The sequence below is a fragment of the Euprymna scolopes genome, chromosome 13 (assembly GCF_053919585.1).
Source record: "Euprymna scolopes isolate OS-2025 chromosome 13, ASM5391958v1, whole genome shotgun sequence".
Lineage (NCBI taxonomy): Eukaryota > Metazoa > Mollusca > Cephalopoda > Sepiida > Sepiolidae > Euprymna > Euprymna scolopes.
In genome coordinates, this window is record NC_136494.1 from 96,694,507 (window position 1) to 96,715,453 (window position 20,947).

General features: G+C 33.1%; 2 protein-coding genes across 2 annotated transcripts in view; one reads left to right on the top strand and one right to left on the bottom strand.

The window, feature by feature from the left end:
* LOC145292094 (hamartin-like) overlaps positions 1–1,711 on the top strand; it is an 89,650-nt gene extending 87,939 nt beyond the window's left edge. The window contains exons 22-23 of the mRNA XM_080138175.1: positions 319–433; positions 1,116–1,711. Of these exons, the coding sequence (XP_079994301.1) occupies positions 319–433; positions 1,116–1,231 (231 nt within the window). The 3' untranslated portion in view covers positions 1,232–1,711. The remainder of the gene's footprint in view (positions 1–318; positions 434–1,115) is intronic.
* LOC145292095 (small ribosomal subunit protein mS40-like) lies at positions 1,287–17,307 on the bottom strand. Its single transcript, XM_080138176.1, has 6 exons — positions 16,843–17,307; positions 11,145–11,292; positions 5,759–5,853; positions 1,740–1,811; positions 1,458–1,584; positions 1,287–1,365 (listed from the first exon to the last, which is right to left on the bottom strand). The coding sequence occupies exons 1-6, from the start codon at positions 16,909–16,911 to the stop codon at positions 1,310–1,312; spliced, it is 567 nt and encodes a 188-aa protein (XP_079994302.1). The 5' UTR covers positions 16,912–17,307; the 3' UTR covers positions 1,287–1,309.
* Positions 17,308–20,947: the final 3,640 nt, after the last annotated feature.

Sequence of the window (20,947 nt, forward strand, 5' to 3'; positions counted from 1 at the left end):
TACCATCTCAATATCTTCAATGCATGCAGTATATCATCTCACTTTTCATACCTTATGGAAAGCTCTAATAACCTATATCTTTGTACATCAGTTCTTCTCAATACTTGTTTCTTTTTTTTCTTTGTGTTTTTTGCTTGTCCCATCCATTGTCACTATTAGATCAGTATTACTGTTATTTACTATAAAAGACTGTAATTAAAAAAAATCCTTTAAATACAATCCAGTTTTTTATCAGGATTTTATTTTAAATGTAAATAATAAACTTTGATCCAATGTGTAAATTTTTCCTTCATTTTTTTTTTTTTTTTTTTTAAATAGGTTACTGAGGCAAAATGTGAAAGTGTCATGAAAGTTAATCAGAATCTTCAGAATCACATTTTGATTTTACGAGGGGAGATCGAAGTTTTGAAGAAAAAGTCTCTTGGACAAAATGGTAATTTTATTTTATTCTGCTTCCTTCTTTTTCTGTTTTTTCAGAGATGTCAGTTCTCTATATTTTTTAATCCAGAAAAAGTGAATTTACATGTTACACTTAAATCAATAGAGCCTTCCAAGGATGAAAGTTCTCTGCTTTTTATTTATTTATATATATATATATATATATATATATATATATATATACACACACACACTTCTGTATAATTCTTTATTCACTTATATTTCTTTTTTATATAGACCAATCCTTATTTAAGAAGCTTAATGTAATTACAGAACATATAATGAACAAGTTCAAAATGATGTAGTGTAAGCAAACTATAAGGTATTTGCAGCTTCTCTTCCAATTTTCAGGTTTTTGCTATTTCTTCTGATGAGTTAAGGGCAAAATAAATTCATTTTAACTTCATTTTTTTTTTATCTTGTATTTCTTTTCTCTCCTCTCTAAAAAATATTTTTCTGTGAAGGTTAAGACTTCAAATGAACAATGCTATAAAAGCTTTAGTTGACTTCCATTTAATGAAAGAACAATTTCTTGTCTCCTACACACACATTGGATGGTGCATGTTGGGAACTCCATCTCAATTTCAGTTGCCCCCCCCCCCCACTATCCATTCACATTTCTGTATATTACAACATTTATTTCTATTTTATTATATAACATTTTTTTTTTTCTTCAGAATTATTGCCAGAATCAATTGCACATGAAAGGGACACGACTCACGCATTTCCAACCACACGAGAAGTTAGTACAGAGTGTGGACTCGAAACAAAGTCTGAGCTTCCTGTATCATGATATTGACTAATAAATTGTTTAAGTAAATTGTGTACAAATAAATTATCAACACAAATTGTAAATTTAATTATTTTATTTTTAATCGTAATCACTGGTTGTGTATTTTCGGAATAGCACAGTTTCTTCCAGGAAGCCTGCATTAAGAAAATAAAAAAAAAAATGTATAAAAATGTATCTGAATAATATTTTAGCTGAAAGAAAATCTTCAAAATAAAGTTTTTCTTACCGTAATCTTTGGCAATGGACACTTCCAATAAAAGTCTCTTGTGTTGTTTTTGGCAAATTCCAGTTTTGATGGAAGGGAGTATTTCTCCTGAAAATGGACTGATGAATTGTTCCAAAAGTTTCAGGTTCTGTAATTAGAACAAATTTTGTAAAATGATTGAAAATAATTTCCAACTGTGTTATTGCAAACATTAATTTTTAAACGTTTTATAAATGCGAAGAGTAATAAAGAATAGAAATAATTTTTTAAACAAATGATTGAAATGTTTTTCTTTTTACTTACTTTATGATGAATCAACAAATATTCATCCCTGCAAATGGGACATGGATTACCTGTAGAAATCTCGCCTTTTCTCTAGAAATTAAAAAAATAAATTATAAGTTAAGGAGCTGGGGTAGAGATTTCAATTGTTACTTTACTGCAAGGTTAGACACAAGGTCAAGTGTGGGTTTAAAAAAAAAAGTGTTTCTGTAGAACAAACTAGATTCGAACTTGGCACACCTAAAATACTTACAACATATTTGATCTGTCAAATCTACACAATGCAGGATTATAGTCAGCTAACCTACTTCCTAATTTCCAGCATAGCACTACCAGAAGCAGTGACAAGGCAAATCAATTCCTTCACTTTTATTGTTCTTTAGTATTTCTATTGTGAAGCGATTTATTGAAATGAAATAGAAGAAAATGACATTATTGAAATGTATATAAAAATTAACAAAATTAGTCTTTATTTGCACTTTTAATAACAAAATTAAGTTTTTATTTTATTTGAAATTTTATGTTTATGAAATTATAAAAATAAGTTGTTTTTTGTTTGTTTATTTTTTTTAATTTTAAAGTTTTTTGTTTTGTTTTTTAAATTTATATAAATATTTTTTATGAAAGTATAAAATTATTGAAATCAATAACAATTTATAGGCATGAAAGAAAAAGTGAAGAAACTGATTAGCCTTGTCACTACTTCCAGTAGTGCTACTACGGAAATTAGGAATTATCTGACTATAACCCAATGCAGTTTAATTTGTCCTAAGTCATCGTATTCATTTGGATAATTTTACTTTACATCTAAATTTTCAAGAAAATCCCTACATCTTCAAATATGTTTCAAGCATTTTTGAGGGACTAAGAATGGGTTTGTATTACTGTACACAGATTCGAAAAAGTTGTCAAAAAACAAATATATAATAAATAAATATTATCAAAGGCAAGATAAGTTACTTTTCTACCTAACTGGACACATTTTTTTTGTTTTTATTCAATGTAACATGTTTATTCAGCTCGAAAAACATGCAGTGTTTACTGATGTATTGGAAAATTCAAACTGGCGCCCGACACTCTTTAACATGGTAAGTTTGGAAAAAGGTGTTATAAATAATAAACTAGACAAAATACTATTAAAAAAACACTGAATATATGTCAACTTATGTCACGGTAACATATAATGAGCGAATTTTTAACAGTATTTTGTCTAGTTTATTATTTATAACATCTTTTCCTGAACTTACTGTGTTAAAGAGAGTGTCGGGCGCCATTTTCAATTTTCCAATACATCGGTAAACACTGTATGGTTTTCGAGCTGAATAAACATGTTACATTGAATAAAAACACGAAAAATATATCCAGTTAGGTAGAAAAGTAACTTGTCTTGCCTTTGATAACATTTATTTGTTATATATTTGTTTTTTGACAACTTTTTCGAATCTGTGTACAGTAATACAAACCCCTAAGAATATATAAATTCTGGAGGATATAGTATAGTGAATTCATGCAATTCCATCTACCCACTGTTAAATAGCTATGCATTCATATATACCTACAGTTTGTACAAAACATGCTAGAATCCCAGGTAAGTAGTTCTACCTAAACTCAATATTATATAAGGTTTTGGTATACTCCTGAAAACTCTATGCTGAATTTTGGATTTCTAGATAAATCTGAACTAAAAGGGAAACAAAATGCTTTGAGGGATTCAATGTAAACTTTCTCTAAAAAATAACCAACAGAGGAATTTAGAGGACACTCTTTGTAGACTGGTTGGAGTTTGATCTTTTGGGTTCATAGTGAATAAGCCAATGGCAAGTCTTACTATGGTGTGATGAAAGACATTATACTCGCTAATGAAGGACCTTTCATTGTGATGAAACTTTGAATTCCATTAATATTTTAATATAAGTGATCACAATATTTTTAGCTCAAATAGGTAAGAACATTTTCTCAGAAAAGTATACTTTACCAAATTCAATTCTTGGTTTTGTCTTTGTGTGAGCATGAAAGTTTGAATCACAAGAAATTTTAGGTATATTAAGACTTAGGTGAAAAATGGTAAAATACAAAAATAAATTGGTCAAAGCTTTTCTCTAATTCTTTAGAAAATTGTTAATCTTACTTTGACCTTTGGATTGCAATTTCATGGCAATTCAGATCCTCATAAAGTTAATAGATATGCTGGTCATACTTGCAATGTGGAACCAAAAGAAATAGGAAATGGCTTTACTTTTTAACAAGAAATATTTTCTAAACCAGAGACAAGCACAAAAGAATTCAATATTGCTCAGATTCTACATAGAAAAAAAACTACATGGTTTACTATGTGTTTTTTTTTTTTTTTTTTTTTTAAGCTAATTTGGATTGGAAAGTAAAAAAAATTTTTTTTTCTTTTGTTTTATAAATCTTTAAAAAAATGATGTATTTCAAATAAAACTATTAAACAATGTTTGAGTCACAATCTGACCATGATTTTAAAATATTTTGTTTTATGGTAAAAAAATACTGTGATAGTAATTTTGCTTAAATGGAATTTTCTAAAATATGTGAATTTAGTCAATACCCTCAAGTTTAAACAGGCATAACATTTTAAATTTTTGAACTACAGTTAGGTGTTTTTCTGTTGAAAAGACAAAATTATCTTTAACTATCCAAAAACTATAAATTTTTGGACCAACTTCCAACCTCTGACCCACTGTGCTGTGTCCAGGGAAATATGAGGAACTTCAGCATTAGCAACTACCGAGGAGGCAAACACAGGTTCACAAGTATAAAAAAATAAAACAACTCAAAACACAAACTTAGACACATTCCGTAGATTTTTGTTGGGTTCTAGCTGTGTGGGTGTGATTTTTTTTTCATAGACTTGAGCAGATTTGGATGTTGGAGGAACAAGTTTTGAAGCAGAATGGCGAGTTTTGATGGTGGAAATTGTGACTTGGAAAGTGTAGAATAGTTAACTCTTGATTATTTAACCACAACCATTGCGGAAAATGACCCTTTGAATGCTAAGGTCCACATCTAAGCAGTGTGTCGAGGCCTCTTTTGTCATTGGTTGTCATCACAACCTGCATTCAACTGTCCCAAACTGGAAACTGTCCTCAACCAACACGCAAACTCAACATTCCCCCATCACACCCTAATTGAAACGAATGGTTCTCATTGAAAAGCTCCATGTTTTGACAAGCTTCTGGGACTGACCTTCACTCCTGATCTGAAGTGGGACACATACATCAAATCTGTTGCTAACATTGCTGGAAAACTGGTTGGATCACTACGACTCCAGTAGGTATTTCACTGTCAACGCAATCCTTTATATGTTTAAAAGCCAGGTACATCCTAAAATGGAATACTATTGTCACATCTGGGCAGGAGCTACTCAGCGCACCCTATTTTGCCTTGATAGAGTTCAAGGCCAGCTTCGAAACAGGTGATGCCCTTTTCTCTTTCCTGCAACCTTTCCTAAAGAAGCATTCCAAGCCTGTCTCTGCTCTATTGCTAATTATATGGCAAGTGCTTGACTGAACTTCAAGTTCTTGTTGAGCCCTCCCTATAAATAATCAAATTTACAACATTAACAATTACTACACTACCCCTTACATTCATTAACCTTTATCCTTAAGTGGCTTTTGGGCCTTGATAAGTAGTAACTCCAAGTAAAAACTGTCTGTCGTAAACGGTTGCAAAATTCACTGCCACTACTAAAACTGTCTGTAAGCTAACCCTAAATATTTCCAATCTTTGTCTCCGTCACTTGACACACCTTGATTAATAATCCCATTTCACCTTTATTTTGTGTCCCTTGATGAACTAGTTCCTCTCCATTATCTTTCTATTAAGTTTACTTGCTATAACCTTCACTCTGCTTATCAACTTATTTCCTTTTTTTTTTTTCTTTTTTTTTTTTTCCTAACACTTGGGGGATGCTGATAGTATCACATTAAATATCTATCATCATCACTTAAGCATTGTGCCAAATCTTAGAAAATAAAAACCATGTTCTATGAATAAGCAAAATTGAAAGTAAAACATACAATACAAGTCTTCCTTGTTGGCGGTGGATATTGTCCTTTGAAGTTTCTTCTGTATAATTCCCAGACCTTGTTGTTACCATAAGCTTTCTGGTAGGCTGGAGAGAAAAAAAATAAAGTATAATTTTGATTATTCTGCCTACAGTTCTTATTGTGAATGTTATTCTCACAAATTTTTGGATGATGTAATCTTCAAAATCCTTTTCATGTTCAACTTGTTGAACTTAAGAATCTGTACGGAATTTTGAACGACAGGTAGCTTGCTCTCATTTCATCAGCCATGACTGAGTAGAAGCCTTAAGTAATTTGTGATTTTATTCTTAATATCAAGTGAAACGCTGTGAGAATAAAATTCAAGATGACAACTGTAATCCAAATAAACCAAATTATTAATTCCCATTCAATAAAAAATCAAATCAAAAGGAAAAAAAAAAAAAAAACATTCTTCGATATAAGTGACAAGGTTCTTATACTAAACAAGCAAAAATATTTCATCCATTATAAACCTTTTTTCTTTAAAAATGTATTCTGTTGTCGTAGTAGCTTAGACTGAATGCAGCTTTAGGATGCTTTCTACAACCGTAGCCATTAAGAAAAGTAGGCATTTTGTAGCTGATAACAAAATGGTTTTTCTTTTTTTTCTAAAAAAGAATGTTTGCAGCCAACATGTCCATAGTAAAACCAAATTCAAAAATTCTTTCTCTTCCATTTTTTTTTTTTTTTTTTTTTTTTTTTTTTTTTAAATAAAAGTCGCTTCAGATAAAGCATTAAGCCACTAAATGTAAGGAGCTAAAAGAAGAAAAAAAGAAAAAAGTACATTAAAAACCAAGCAATGAGAAAGATTACATGAATAAATTCCAACTCAGAAAACAACAATTCTTCCCTCTTTGTCAAAATGGCACGGTTTGAAATGTGTGCAAATTTCTTTGCAAGTCCTTTCCTTAATTGAGGCAAGATTTTTCTTGGTTGGATACCCTTCTTGATGCTAACCTAGTCTTGCAATAAGAAGGTTGGTTATAAACACTTTTTTTTTTTTTTTTTTTTCCAAGAAAAACCTAATAGGTCCCACACTGTCAGCCAAACTCCAACTTCTGTCCCATCACCGAAATGTAGCATCCCTGTGACCGTTTTACAAGTACTTTAATGGAAAGTGCTTAGACAAACTCAAAGCAACCCATAATAATAATAATAATTGCTCCCAACAAACCTGACAAGAAGCAAAATCCCATCTCCACACTGCAGAGATCCGTAGATGCCGAAAAGCCTTCTACTCAAATAGCTTCTTCCCTTAAATTGTACTAGACTTTGGAATTTCTCTCTCGGTCCCCTGCTTCTCTGACTGTACTGACATGCAGAAGTTCAAGTGTAATGTGGACATACATCTCGCTGCCCAACTCCCTACATAGGGTCCCAGCAAATTTGGTCCCAAATAGTAGCCTCTTATGACTTACTGGCATTGTGCCTTGTTTGGGATAAAAAAAAAAAAGTCATCTTATGGATCCGGTACAGCAAAATTCAAAAAGATTATCTGCTGATTAAAAAGAAGGACAGGAAGCTCTTGAGTGATGTGACAGTAAGAACTGGTTTGAAGAAAGCTCATTAGGTAAAGAGAAAGTTTATTTCCAGGAGAAAAGTGTGAAGGATATGTGAAACCTGAGTTTACAGACCAAGTGATGCTACAGAAAGTATGGAAGATACTGAAGGATATACTGTTGGATGCAACAAACTAGACTTGTGGATGGACGGAAGGCATAGGGTGACATGCTGGTGGTATGAGGAAGTTGATAACGGTATCAGAGAAAAGTAGAAAGGAAAGAGTCGGTGGATGAAACATTTAGTGAATAAGGATGTGTGTCTGGAGGCAAAGAGAGAAGCAAGAAGAACAATATACAAAGCTAAGTGGATGGCTGAGAAAGCAAGATTCCAGATATACTAAAAAAGTTCAGAGACTAAGTGACCAGATTCACTTCAGAAAGTGTGGAAGAAGGATATAATTTTGGAGACAACAGACCAAACTTTTGGTGACCGAAAGGGCTATCAAGACATAGGGTGGCATGGTGTTGAACTGAAGTTGACAAGTGCATCCAAGAAAAACAGTAAGTGGAGAAAACATGTATCTCACGGCAAAAGGGGAGCAAGAAAAGCAATATACAAAGCCAAGATGGAGGCTATGTATTAGAATATACTACAAAAGGGACAACCAGTTTGCTTTGGTTGTTTTGTTTTACAGCATATCAACCCTTTTCGGATTATTTAATGCTGAATCCAGTCATTTTGGTAAAAGTTTTTATGCTTCAAGTTCTTTAAATACATATTTATGATGTTTGGTTGTAGAGGAAAGTTGTTTGTATTAGTTTGAGAATAATTGTCAGATTAATCATTTTGGTTTCAGTCGATGCACCCCGCAACCTTCTTCAGGTATTGAATACGTTTCCTTTTCTCTACTAAGGAAAAGAGAGGTTAGCTCTGCATTGCAAGAATTCGAACCGTGGGTTTGAGGGTGAGTTCATAGATCATAAAGAAAGTTCAATCTTCAGAGGTCACTAAGATATTTTTAAAGGCTTTCCTAGGAATTAATTTTTCGGGATATCTATGCTAATTGTTAATATTAGTGAAAAGAAAAATGTTTTACAAGACAGAGGATCGATACCCACGCATATTTTCGCAAAAATCCTTCTTCCCTTGGAGTTGTCTCCCTTGCATTATGTTTAAAAAAAAAAAAACGAAACCATTCACATCTCATTTAAAAAATTCAGAATTGCAGGAAAATTGTTTGTGTTTTTAACTTTGCAGAAGATGATTGAGTTTTGCAATTAAAGTTCTGAATTTTTGAGATGAGGATTGATTATTCATATTTTTGAATTCTTTGGCCTACTGTGCAAATAAGACTCAAGATGAGAACAGTAGTTCAAAGAATCTAATATGAACAACATGAATGTTTGGTGCATCTTTTGTCGGGAAGTTGGTATCTTTAGACAGTCTGATCTGGTAGCATTAGTGGGATGACCAGAAAAATTAAGTATTCAAGTTTCGAGCTAAACAGACAGCAAAGACAAATATGGATGGTGTTGTGGCCCTGGAAAAGTCACTAAGGAAAACACGGACACAGAGATTAGTTAGAAAAGGTAAAATATATTGAAAAAAAAAAAAAAAAAAAAAAGTAGCATATATAAAGAGCAATCATCATAGTAAGTACTGCCAAGATGATGACTATGAAAGTACACTGACCAACCTGAGAGTCGTAATTTCTGCAGTTTGAAGAGTTCACCTTTAGTGCATGGGTGAGTCTCCACAATAGATATCATTGGAGAAAAGTACATTCGAAATGATAATAGAGTGCTAGCAACAAACGAAGCAGACAAGAGGGGCACAGTGAAATGCTATTATAAGAAATTGTTGAATACAGAGTTCCCAGTTATAAGAATTGAAAAAGAAATGGTACCGGAACTGTCAGTAAGATGAAGAAGAATAAGACTGCAGGGTCCTTAGGTGTTGTTGCAAAAATTGTTGAAGTTTACAGGTGAAACAGGCATTGAAATGATCACAGATTTGACAAATCAGATCATAAACAAAGAGGTTGTTCTGAAAGATAGGGATTTTTGTCTGCACAAGAATGAGAGATAATTACAAAGGCTTAAAGTTAATGGATTAGGTTCTGAAAGTGGTCCAGAGAATAAGTGAGTATCAAATAAGAAGTCATAGATGAAACGCAGTTTGGCTTTATGCCTGAACAAAGTATTTTGAAACAAATGCAAGAGCAGTATTTTGGTAAAAACAAAGAATCTGTGTTTTGCTTTTGTGGATTGGAAAAAAGTTTTTGACAGAGTGACAAGAGATGTTATCTGGTTAGGGTTTTGCACGAATTAGGTGCAAACGAGGTTTGTGAAAGTTGTTCAAGCACTGTACAATGACACTCGAAGTTTCTGTACTTAAAAGTGTTGTCCAAAGAGTTTTTTTACAAGTTGTCCGAAGACGTGTGCTGATGATTTAGTACCTACCTGTGAAATAATGCTAGATCTACATGTTAAGTTAAAGATGTGGAGAAATGCTATGGAAAGTAAAGCTCTTTGAATGAATATTAGTATGAATAAAGGTCTTTGAATATTAGTATGAATAAAGTTCCTCTGCTCAGCTTGTGGAAATGGGAAATGGGTGCAACTTCAGTTTTTTTGTGGAAAATGTAAACATCAGAAGTACATTATATATGACATGTTCTCATTAGATTAACAAAGTTAAACAACATTGAGCCTGATCAGTACAAGATGAGTGATCATTTGGGAATATAAGACGCTATATGTAGGGGGATGCTGACACTTTCATGCAAGAACTGAAAAAACTTAACATTGTCATTTTCCCTGATAGGGATATACAAGTGACTTGTGACTGTGAATTTGATATTTCCAAAATGTTTCCTCCTCTGGAGAAAGCCAGTTCAAGCTGCCTAGGCTGGGGACTGCTTCACTAAAAAGTGCAGTGAAATTACAGGTAGTTTGAGAGCTGATAATCAGTTTGTGTGCAATCAGTGTAAGGCAAACTAAAACATGGAGAAAGTATATTAGAAGAGGCTCTTGGGGATTGTTCAGAAGTTTGGTTACCTAGGACTACAGCGAGTAACAGGTATTATTATCGTAGTTGCAAAAGTTTGAAGTGGATGGAGTAAGTTTTGGTAACTTTTGCCATTACTAAATAGTAAAGTGTTAACACTGTCAACAAAGGGAAAAGTCTACAATGCATGCGTACGCAGTGTCATGATATACGGAAGTGAAAACTGCAAAGTTAGGGTTGAGGACATGCATTGCATGAACAGAAATGATATGAGAATGCTACAATGAATGTGTAATGCAAGTTTTGAAGACAGGCTTAGATCTGATTATCTAAGAGGAAGATTATATCTAGACAGTATAGGGAAATGTGCGTAGAACAGGAGACTTTGATAGTATGGTCACGTTGAAAAAATAGCTAAGAGTTCTTGGGTTAGTATACGTAGAACAGTTTAAGTAGCAATGTAAGTTGGTAGAGGAAGGTCAAGGAAACAAGAGAGGCAGTAATAAGGACGACCTTGAGAGAAATAGGGATAAATAAAGACCTGGCTAGAGATATGCTACTTTGAAAGTGAATTTGTAAAAATTGTCCAACACATACCATCGTGTTAAACAAATGTTAAAATGATAATGATGATATATGAGAAATAATTGGAAATAAACTCAATCTTAATAATGTTGATACATGGATTACATAGAAAATGAAATCCTATCTAGACATGACAATCTTTCATGTCAATCAGCCGATGAATTGTCAGTTACACTATCTTAGGAGACATTTTTCCAGACATGAATCTTTTTGTTTTTCCTTTGTGATAGCTAATCAACAGAAGGGACACAACTCTTACCACTACTGTCCATATATCGGATACTTGTCTCAGGTGATACATCAATTCTCTTAGCACTTCTGCCTGTCTCTTGTTCTATGTCGTCTTCTGGCAATTCCTGTTGATACTGGACTTGACTGGTGCTCAACTTTTGGGTCAAAGACGGTAGCTGAAAAAGAAACAGACGGATTGAAAACAAACAAAAAAAAGATATGAATTCTGATCAGGAAGTATATCTTCAAAAATAAATTGAAAAAAAAAAAAATTAATAAAACTGAATTGCATTGTATGGCATTCTAATGGATAATTCAAATTAGACAAATAATTATTTAACACACACATATATATTTTCTGACATTTTTGAAATCAGGTATACAGTAACTATAACATTCACTCAGGGTAACACTGATTAGGCCCGATATAAGTTCACTGCGTTCTGCATCAATGTGGACCACCTACATCAATAAGCAGCTGAATCCGCGACATACTTTAGCAATTCCTGATTTCAGTGATGAATACAAAAATGCGAGTGCTACCTACTAGTTCTATGTCTGTCCTAACAGTTTACTTTTGGCAGCCTCGTAACTCTTGATTCCCTTATTTTGTCTTTGAGTCCTCACGTTCCATGAGTGAGGTTTCTCATAAAAGGGGGAAAGAATTGCTGTTTTCTGGATCAAAATCTATTCCATCTTACACTTATCATTGGCAAGTTTTTGATCTTGAAACAGTACCTTTTTTTAGGCCCGTACTTCAAGTGACTTCATCTTATCTGGAGCATTTTCAACAAAAAAAAAAAAAATTATCTTCAGTTAATCACCTGTGCACTTTCTCCAGTCAATAGGTGGAATTAGAACTACCAACTTTTCAGAAGAGTCTCTGTGATGCAAGTGGCATTGCATCTTGATGCAGCTTGGGACATGGTCAAAGAGATAGATGCATTGTAAGCATCACATGTCAAAAACTTCAAGTGTATACAATAAAAGTATTGTATATTGTTATGTTATTTTCAACCTCTCTTTTGAATTAGGATAGATTTTTTTTCTTTATGATGCTAATTGAACACATTCTTGAAGAGCAGCAATATTGATTCACACTATATTTTTATTTTAACTATAAAGTTATCACTCAAAAACAGGTAGTGTCCTAAATAATCTGCAAATGATGGCTAGGCTGGCTCGAACATACCCTAAAATTTTCTTTAGGCACAGATATAGAGTGGGGGAAATTTTTCACAGTGGATTCAGCTAGACAGGTGTTTTTCATGAAAGATTGGCGAGGGGGACCAGAGATTGGAGTTCAGACGAGCACCTGCCATGGAAATAACGATAAAACAAGGATAGGCTCGCAACATGTCTTCTGTGGGAGAGAGGTTGCAGGGTAGAGAAAAGGGCATCCCCCACTAAGCCACGAAGTCTATTTTGTACTCTGTCAAGGCAGGATAGGCTGTTTTTAGCAGCTCCCGCCCAGATATGGCAACAGTATTCCATTCTTGGACGTACTTGGCTTTTATATAGATAGAGAATTGCATCAGTAGTGAGATATCTTCTGGAGTGGTAGAAGGATCCCACCATCTTTCCAGCGACCTTGGCAACAGACTTGATGTACGTGTTCCATTTCAGATCAGGAGTAAAGGTCAAACCCAGAAGCTTGTCAAAACACGGGGCCTCACCCAGACGAGAGCCATCCATCACAATTGATGCCAGCTGGAGATCAGAGCGTTGATGATGTAAGGATAGGAGTTTGGTTTTGGATGCATTAAAGGTGACCAGCCACATCTTCCCCCACTGAACCACGCGCTCGAGATCAGAGGAGAGAGAATCAGAGAGAACTTTGTCATTTACAGCCTTTGATGTGTTGCCATAGATGGTCGTGTCATCAGCATAGATGTCAACGAATGATTTAAGTATGTGTTTAGGGAGGTCATTGATTTAGATCAGGAAGAGAGTTTGGCCCAGGATTGACCCCTGAGGGACTCCAGCATTTATATTGCAGGCCTCCGATTTTTGTCCATCTACCACTACTCTTATGAGCCTATCGGAGAGAAATGATTTAATGATTGAGAAAACATTTCCAGTTATACCGTAGCTGGAAATCTTGTGAAGTAGACCCTTATGCCATACCTTGTCGAAGGCCTTTGATATGTCAAGAGAAATTGCCCTAGAAAGGAAGCCTTTGTTAAGAGATTCACTAATCCTGTGGGATATAACCATCAGCACATCTGCGGTAGATCTTGCAGAGCGGAAACCATATTGTGTGTCACTAAGAAGGTTATTCCTGCTGAGGTGGTTGACTATTTCTCCATTTAATATGGATTCCAGCAACTTACTCATAACACACAGGAGACTTATTGGTCTGTACTGAGAGGGAGATGACTTATCACCTGAATTCTTAAATACAGGGCAAACTGATGAGGTCTTCCAGGGAGTCGGAAACCACTTCTCCTTAAGGCAGCGCTTAAATAGTTTCTTAAGTATCGGAGCAAGTTCTGGTTGAAGCTTTTTTAACACTATAATTGGGATGCCATCAGGGCCAGTTGCTTTACTGCAATCTAGGTCCTTGATTAGCTTGGCGACCTCATGCACGGATATTTGTATGTTACCTAGCTTGTTCTGTGTTATAGGAGGAAATATGGGGAGTTGATGGCCTTCGTCGCATAGGGTAGAATTAGCTGCAAAGTTCTTTGCAAATAGTTTGGAGTCATACCCTCATTATGAGTCAAAAACATTTGAACAGATACTTTACTACTTTCAATATCTTGAGATTCCTTCATCTGCAACCTCAGGCATAAAAATTGATAGATTCCGTTTATGAATTGGTGGATGCCAACTCACACCCTTGTAACACCCCTCTCTTATGAAGTTACGTAAAGACCACTGATCTTCGAAAACTTCGTAAAACTCAGCTCATATCGTCTCATACTTCTGAAGGCATTACATTGAATCTGGTATGCTGAAAACAAATAACAAAACTCATGCAGGCAAGAAGGACAACAGACACTTGAGTTCTATTCTACGAAAGGTTAATTTCACAAAGTTTACAGACTTTTTACATATACGTACACGTGAAGTTCTTAGTAAATTTTTAAAAGTCTCAAATCTCTCTTCTCTTCAGAGATAGCGTCAGAGGGGTCAGAGGAGGGTTCACGTCTCAGGGAGCGGTGTTGTTACTTTGAGTTCCGTGCACAAACTCTGGCTGGAAACTAACTAATTTCACGCAGCACTAGCATTAATAGGAATGTCACTGTTCGGGGTGGAAAGTTTCCTCAGCCAATCAAATCACGGCACGCACTTACGGAAAAACCCAGACTGTGGGTGTGCAATCCAGTCTTGTCGCTAGCTTGCAATCTAAGATTCGAATCAACATTAAACTCCCATGACCCCATGGGTCATCGGCTGTCAGTCAGAACACCTGGCGCTGTCGTCAATTTTGAATAACAAAATATATATCTCTGACTTTCAAACAATAAGGAAATATATCTATTTTGACAATGAAATAAAATATATATTTATATCCTCTATTTTAAATCTTTGGGATATCTTCCGTTACCCGGGATCTAAGTAATCTTAGCATAGTTATGCGGTCCCCAATGAGGGCCAAACCACTTCATCAGGTCGATCACGTCACACCCTTACTAAATAGTGACTCTAGCATAGACTCCTATAAGTGGTGACCCCCACACAGTCCTATAGGAGTAAAGGCTGAATGAAGGTGTAATGAGTATCAAGATTGCAGCAATTCCATACATGTTGAGATTTCCTGTTATATTAATATGCAACCTCGCACATATGTGCTGTTATGCTGAGACTTGTGTAGTTACATCATGGGATAGACTGAAAAAATGTTTACAGAAAATTATGAAATATCAAAAGAATGTTTGGCAAAATTGATTCTTTTGGGTTCGTTTTGTATCATCTGCAATAAAAATGCATGCGCATTGTTTCGCTTCATTTCGTATCGTCTTAAGTGGAAACCAAAATGGCGACAAGCGAAAGCCATTAAAGAATACATCAGATAATAAATATCTTAATACCATAAGAACTGCTTGTCGGCGATAATTTTTAATTTGATATTCAAAACAAACTCGGATTCTCCTAAAAGTTCATTTTTGAAAGGCGAGTGCTTAATAATAATTTATTTAACATAGTGGCCACTGTTCTGAATTCATAACCGTAAACAATCATCTCTTGTAGCAAACGGTTATGATTAAAAAAAAAAAAAAAGGTGCTTGTGCAATTTGGCCACCGCGCTATTTTTAAATACTTTTTTCTAGGTAAAATTCTAGCTTTACGATATCTTTTTTTATTAAATTGTTAGGTGGAAGAACAGAATAGTTACAAAACACCCTCCTCTCCCAGGTTAAGAATGGCTTTCAAAATAATGTTATTTGAGCACGTGGCAAAAGTGCACAAGTACTAATAAGATAAAAGTAAAACAAAGAAGTCACATAAAATCTTTTCAGATAAAATTTTGGCAATAGTATAGGTTCAAACACTGAAATTCAGTTCCGATTGCAGCTTGCAGATGATAAGACGGTGTCAATGTAGAAAATGTAAATTTTTACGACGTGCTCCAGCATATTATACACCCCAACCTCTGCTTTATCGTTATTTTCATGGCAAGTGCTCGGCTGAGCTCCAATCTATGGTCGCCTCCCTCGCCAAACTTTCACAAGAAACACCCGTCTAGCAGAAATCACTATCAATAATTTCCCCCAATCTTTATCTGTACCTAAACCTAAATGTAGATTCCATGAGTAAAGCTTCTTTATTAGAACTACACGCCTATGGAATTGTCTTCCGTTTTCCTGCTTTCCAACTAGACAAAATAGGGTTAAAAACCGCCGAATATATGTCAACCTATGACACAGTAACATTTATTGGGCGAGTTTTAACAGTATTTTATCCAATGTTTTATTTATAACACCTTTTCCGAAACTTACCGTGTTAAAGAGTGAGTCAGACGCCATCTTGAATTTTCCAATACATCAGTAAACACTGTATCGTTTTCGAGCTGAATAAACATGTTACATTGAATAAAAACACGAAAAATATATCCAGTTAGGTAGAAAAGTAACTTATCTTGCCTTTGATAACATTTATTTGTTATATATTTGTTTTTTGACAACTTTTTTGAATCTATGTGTACAGTAATACAAACCCCCAAGTTTAATTAAAGCTTTATGATATGCTTTTTATTCAATTGTAAGGCTGAAGTATACAATAGGCACAAAACACCCTCCTCATGTTAAGAATGGCTTTTTAAATAGTAATGTTATTATTTACGTCCGGATCACTCTCTGCTGCACTAGTACAAAAAAAAAAAAAAATTTAGACATGGTACCGCTGCTGCTGCGCTCTGCGCCGCTGCAATTTACAAACTGTGCTGAAATAATGTTATTATTGAGAAATTCATTTTTAACGTGGGAAATGGAACTTAGTTAACTATTCTGTATTTTAATCGATGTAATTAATAAACAAAATATACTGTAAAATTTCAATTAAAAACTTCTTATGCGAAATATAACGGGGAACACAGCATTCGGAACTGAATTTTAGTACCTCATCTTTACCATAATTAAAATTTTATGGTAGTTTTAATTTAGTGTTCGGAAAATATTTGCCCTTGTTTTGTTTGATGTTCACTGTTCAGAACCACAGTTTTTCTATTCTTTTTAAATATCTTAATTACATAATACGAAAAGAAATGTCGCAAATCTTACCTTGTTAACCTGAAAGCGTCCCCCGACAACAGTTCGGAAAGATCCATAAAACCTTAAAAACAATCCCATTTTGAAAAAAAGAAATTGGAATCACTTTAAGGTCACGAAGAATAAGAAAATAAAAATAACGTGTTTAAGTTGACACGGGAGATAACTCTGCTAAAATTATTTTCCTTCCTTGTGCCTAATTTGCTCGGTGAGGGAGCAAATAAATACCTTACTTAAAGAATATCCGTCTATGAAACTCTATAATCGTTATGTTAACTAAAACTGTTTCTTTTTTACTTCCTCTTTTTGTTTAACGGAAGTCTTTATGGTGTATAGTTCCTATTTACAATGCCTCCCCACGGGACAGAGTTAGACACCAGGGTCGTTTTTTAACGTGGAGAAAAGGAACAAAAATAAAAATTGTCTCAGTCGTGAAAGACTTCTCCTCCACTGACAGAGAACAAGAAACTGAAGTGCACAGCAGTCAGCACTGCAGCAGCAGCATCTGAAGAACAGATACTATGGTGTATAGTTTGTCTTGATTAAATACCTACGTAATTCTAGTTTTACTTTAAAACTTTACATAAAAAAAAACATTTCTGTACTTCTTTTCCGAAATAGTTTTATTTTTAATAAAATACGTTATAATCAAAAAATATTTTTTTAGCTATTACTTTAAATTATTTTTTCAGAATAAATATACATTTTTTTTAAGTTTACATAAAATAGATTTCATTTTTTAATGTTTTTTTTTTGTCTTTACATTAAATTCTTTTTAAGCTAATATGAAAAATATTTTTTTAAATTTAAAATTGTAAACCATTACAAGTATTTAAAAAAAAAAATTTTAAATAAAGACTATTTTATTTATGCAAACTTTAAAAATATTTTTTCAAAAAACTATTTCTTAGTAATTGTATGTATTTTTGAGATGAGGTGTTTTCATTTATTGAGATTGTCGGACTGATTTCCTCATCTTGGTTGTTTGCCCTGGCAAAACGACCGAAACGTTGTGACTATAACAACCAAGATGAGGAAGTCAGTCCGACAATCTCAATAAATGAAACTATTTCTTATGTAAGAGTTTTAAAAATAAACTGGAATTATGTAAGTATTAATCAGAAGGGACTTTTCTTCAGTAGATGCTGGCAAGACTTCCGTTAAACAGGAAACGAAAGTATAATTTATATAATTATAAAACTCAAATGGCCTTGTAATGGGTGTTGTAACCCAATATCCGGTTTACGATATCCAGTTCCGCATGCGCATGCGTACATAAACATAAACCCATAACAGTGTAAACAAATAAACACAAATCGCTGGACCGGTTTTGTTTGAATAAACGGACGTCCTTAGAAAAGCGAATATCTTAAATTTATTGAATAAAAAACTTCCAGATATGGGAAGCAAACGCAAAACGTGATTACAAATAATACGTATAATCATCGACTTGTTTCATATGTACGATATATATTATACTAAATAATCAACACGGCAATAAAACGTATTGTTTTACTGCGTACATTTTCAGCATCCCAATTTTTTTGCGCGTTTAAATTATCCAAATAAACAATTGTTGATACTTACTGCTTTTTTTTAACATCGTTTATTTTCGTATTACGTTTAAGTTATTTTAACACAATTTTCTTGCAAATAAGTCTACTTTAATCCGTTGACATAAGACCATAAGAGTATTTTACAATGGCGATTTACCCACCGCCTTCCTTTTTTTTAATTTATTCTCCATTTTTTAATACACCTTTCTAAAAAAAAATTCATACATTTTCTTCTACACTATCAACATAAATAAATAACCCCGAAAATATGCTTTTTTTAATTTTGCGTTACAAATAAATAATCAACGTGACAATAAAACGTATTGTTTTACTGTGTACCTTTTCAGCATCCCAATTGTTTTTTTGTTTTTTTCGCGTTTAAATTAAAAGATATATCAAAATTTGAATTTAACTTTAACTATTATGGTATTTGTTCAGTGCATATTTACTTATAAGTATGGCAACCTACTTATAATTCAATGGCTGTAAGTTTTTTTTTTTTTCAAAAATAAACAATTATAAACAGAACGACTCATAGAAATCTATGTATGTTCTTTTTTCATTTCAATATACTTTCATAGAAATGTTTCTGTTATGTCACAAAAAACTATTTTCTTTACGTCACAAGTGTCACACTCATACATTAATTCCATAGCTAATATAACATACTGACCCAACGGGTCACGGGTAGTTTAGTATAATTAATAAAATTATCTGACAACTTCTTATGTGTGTGTTTCGGAAGATTTGTTGTTTAGTTGTACAACTATCCTCGAACCAGGTAATCACTAAGAGGGACACTTAACGGTCGACACCGGTATCTTAACAGAAGCTTTTTTTACATGTTTCACCAACTTTAAATGGTTAAAATATAATCACATAATTATCGAAAATGTGAGCGACCATCATGTTATTAAAATTTAATTTAAATTAACCACATTGTTTAACAAATAATGTAAGATGAAGTTTTAAAATGATTAAATATATTTTATTTTAGAATTTAACATTAAAAACATTGAAACAATAAAAATAAAATTTTGTGTACTTATGTATTTTTTGGTACTGTGTTAAAATAATAATGTTATTTTGAAAGCCATTCTTAACATGGGGAGGGTGTTTTTGTAACTATTCTGTGCTTCCACCTTACAATCTAAAATCTAAAAAAAAAAAAAGATATCGTGAAACTTTAATTAAACCTGAAAAAAATATTTAAAAATAGTGTGGTACCAAAAATGCATAAGCACCAAATTTTGGTTTGATTTTACAGCAGATATTGTTCTTGGATGCATATGATGGCAGATGGTACCGCGCTATTTTTATATAATTTCTTTTTTCTTTTTTTTTTTTTTTCTTTCCAGTTTAAATTCAAGTTTCATGATACCTTTTTTTTTTTTTTAAATTGTAAGGTGGAAGCACAGAATAGTTACAAAACACCCTCACCTCCTCATGAATGGTTTTAAAAATAATAAAGTTATCATTTCAGCATGGCACCAAAAATTTCATTTTTATTGGTCAATATTTTTAATATTAAATTATAAAATAAAATATATTTAATCATTTTAAAACTTCATCTTGCATTACTTTTTCAATTTTTTAAACAACGCGGTTAATTTTAATTAAATTTAATCACGATTACATTTTCAATAATTATGTTATTATATTTTACCCATTTAAAGTTGGTAAAACATGTAAAAAAAAAAAAGCTTTTGCTAGATACTGGTGTCGACCTTTAAGAGTCCCTTTTAGTGATTACCTGGTTCGTAGATATTTGTACAACTAAATAGCAAATCTCCCAAATAAACAAAATATGATTCATCCAAAAATTCAGTACGTAAAATTAAGACGCTGGAAGTGGACTCGGTTTAGCTATATATGGAAATTAAGTAGAAAACGAAATGCGAAACCATATGAAAACACTTCTTTTGGTACCGCCAACGCAAGCCACAGTTTTAACCTCAGCTGTAGCAGTGTCAGAAATCGCCATTAAAAATGCGTGATAAAAACTTGAATAATTAGACTTACTATCTTTCAAAGCTTATCACTACTTGAAAAATGTAATTTAAACCCTAATTTTTTTTTCGATAAAAGGAGCAAAGACCAAATTTTAAAATAATAACAGGTTTAATAGCAAAATATGCAATATTTGTTTTTTTAAATCGGTTTTCTTTAAAAAAGATTGCAAGAAAATCAACAAATTTTAACTTACTTTGAATATAATAAATATCTATAAATTCCAAAATATCACTTACCTATAAAAAATACTAATCAATGGATACTTCCATTCTTCATTGTTAAGAATCTATCCATATTTATGTTTTATATTCCATGTACTTTTTAAATAAAAAAAAAAAATTTTAAGCAAGGATTAAAAAATACTGCGATATCAGATGGTCACAACTGGAATAAAGGGAGACAAACGTCTCCCTTTCTTCCAGTTGAGAACTTCAGTGGCCTAAAAGCTCCAGATTTAATTTCCTCTTTCTATTTCTGACATGTGTTTGCTGTAAACAAAAGTTGGTTAAATATGGGCCACCATACTTGAAAAATGATCACATTTCACT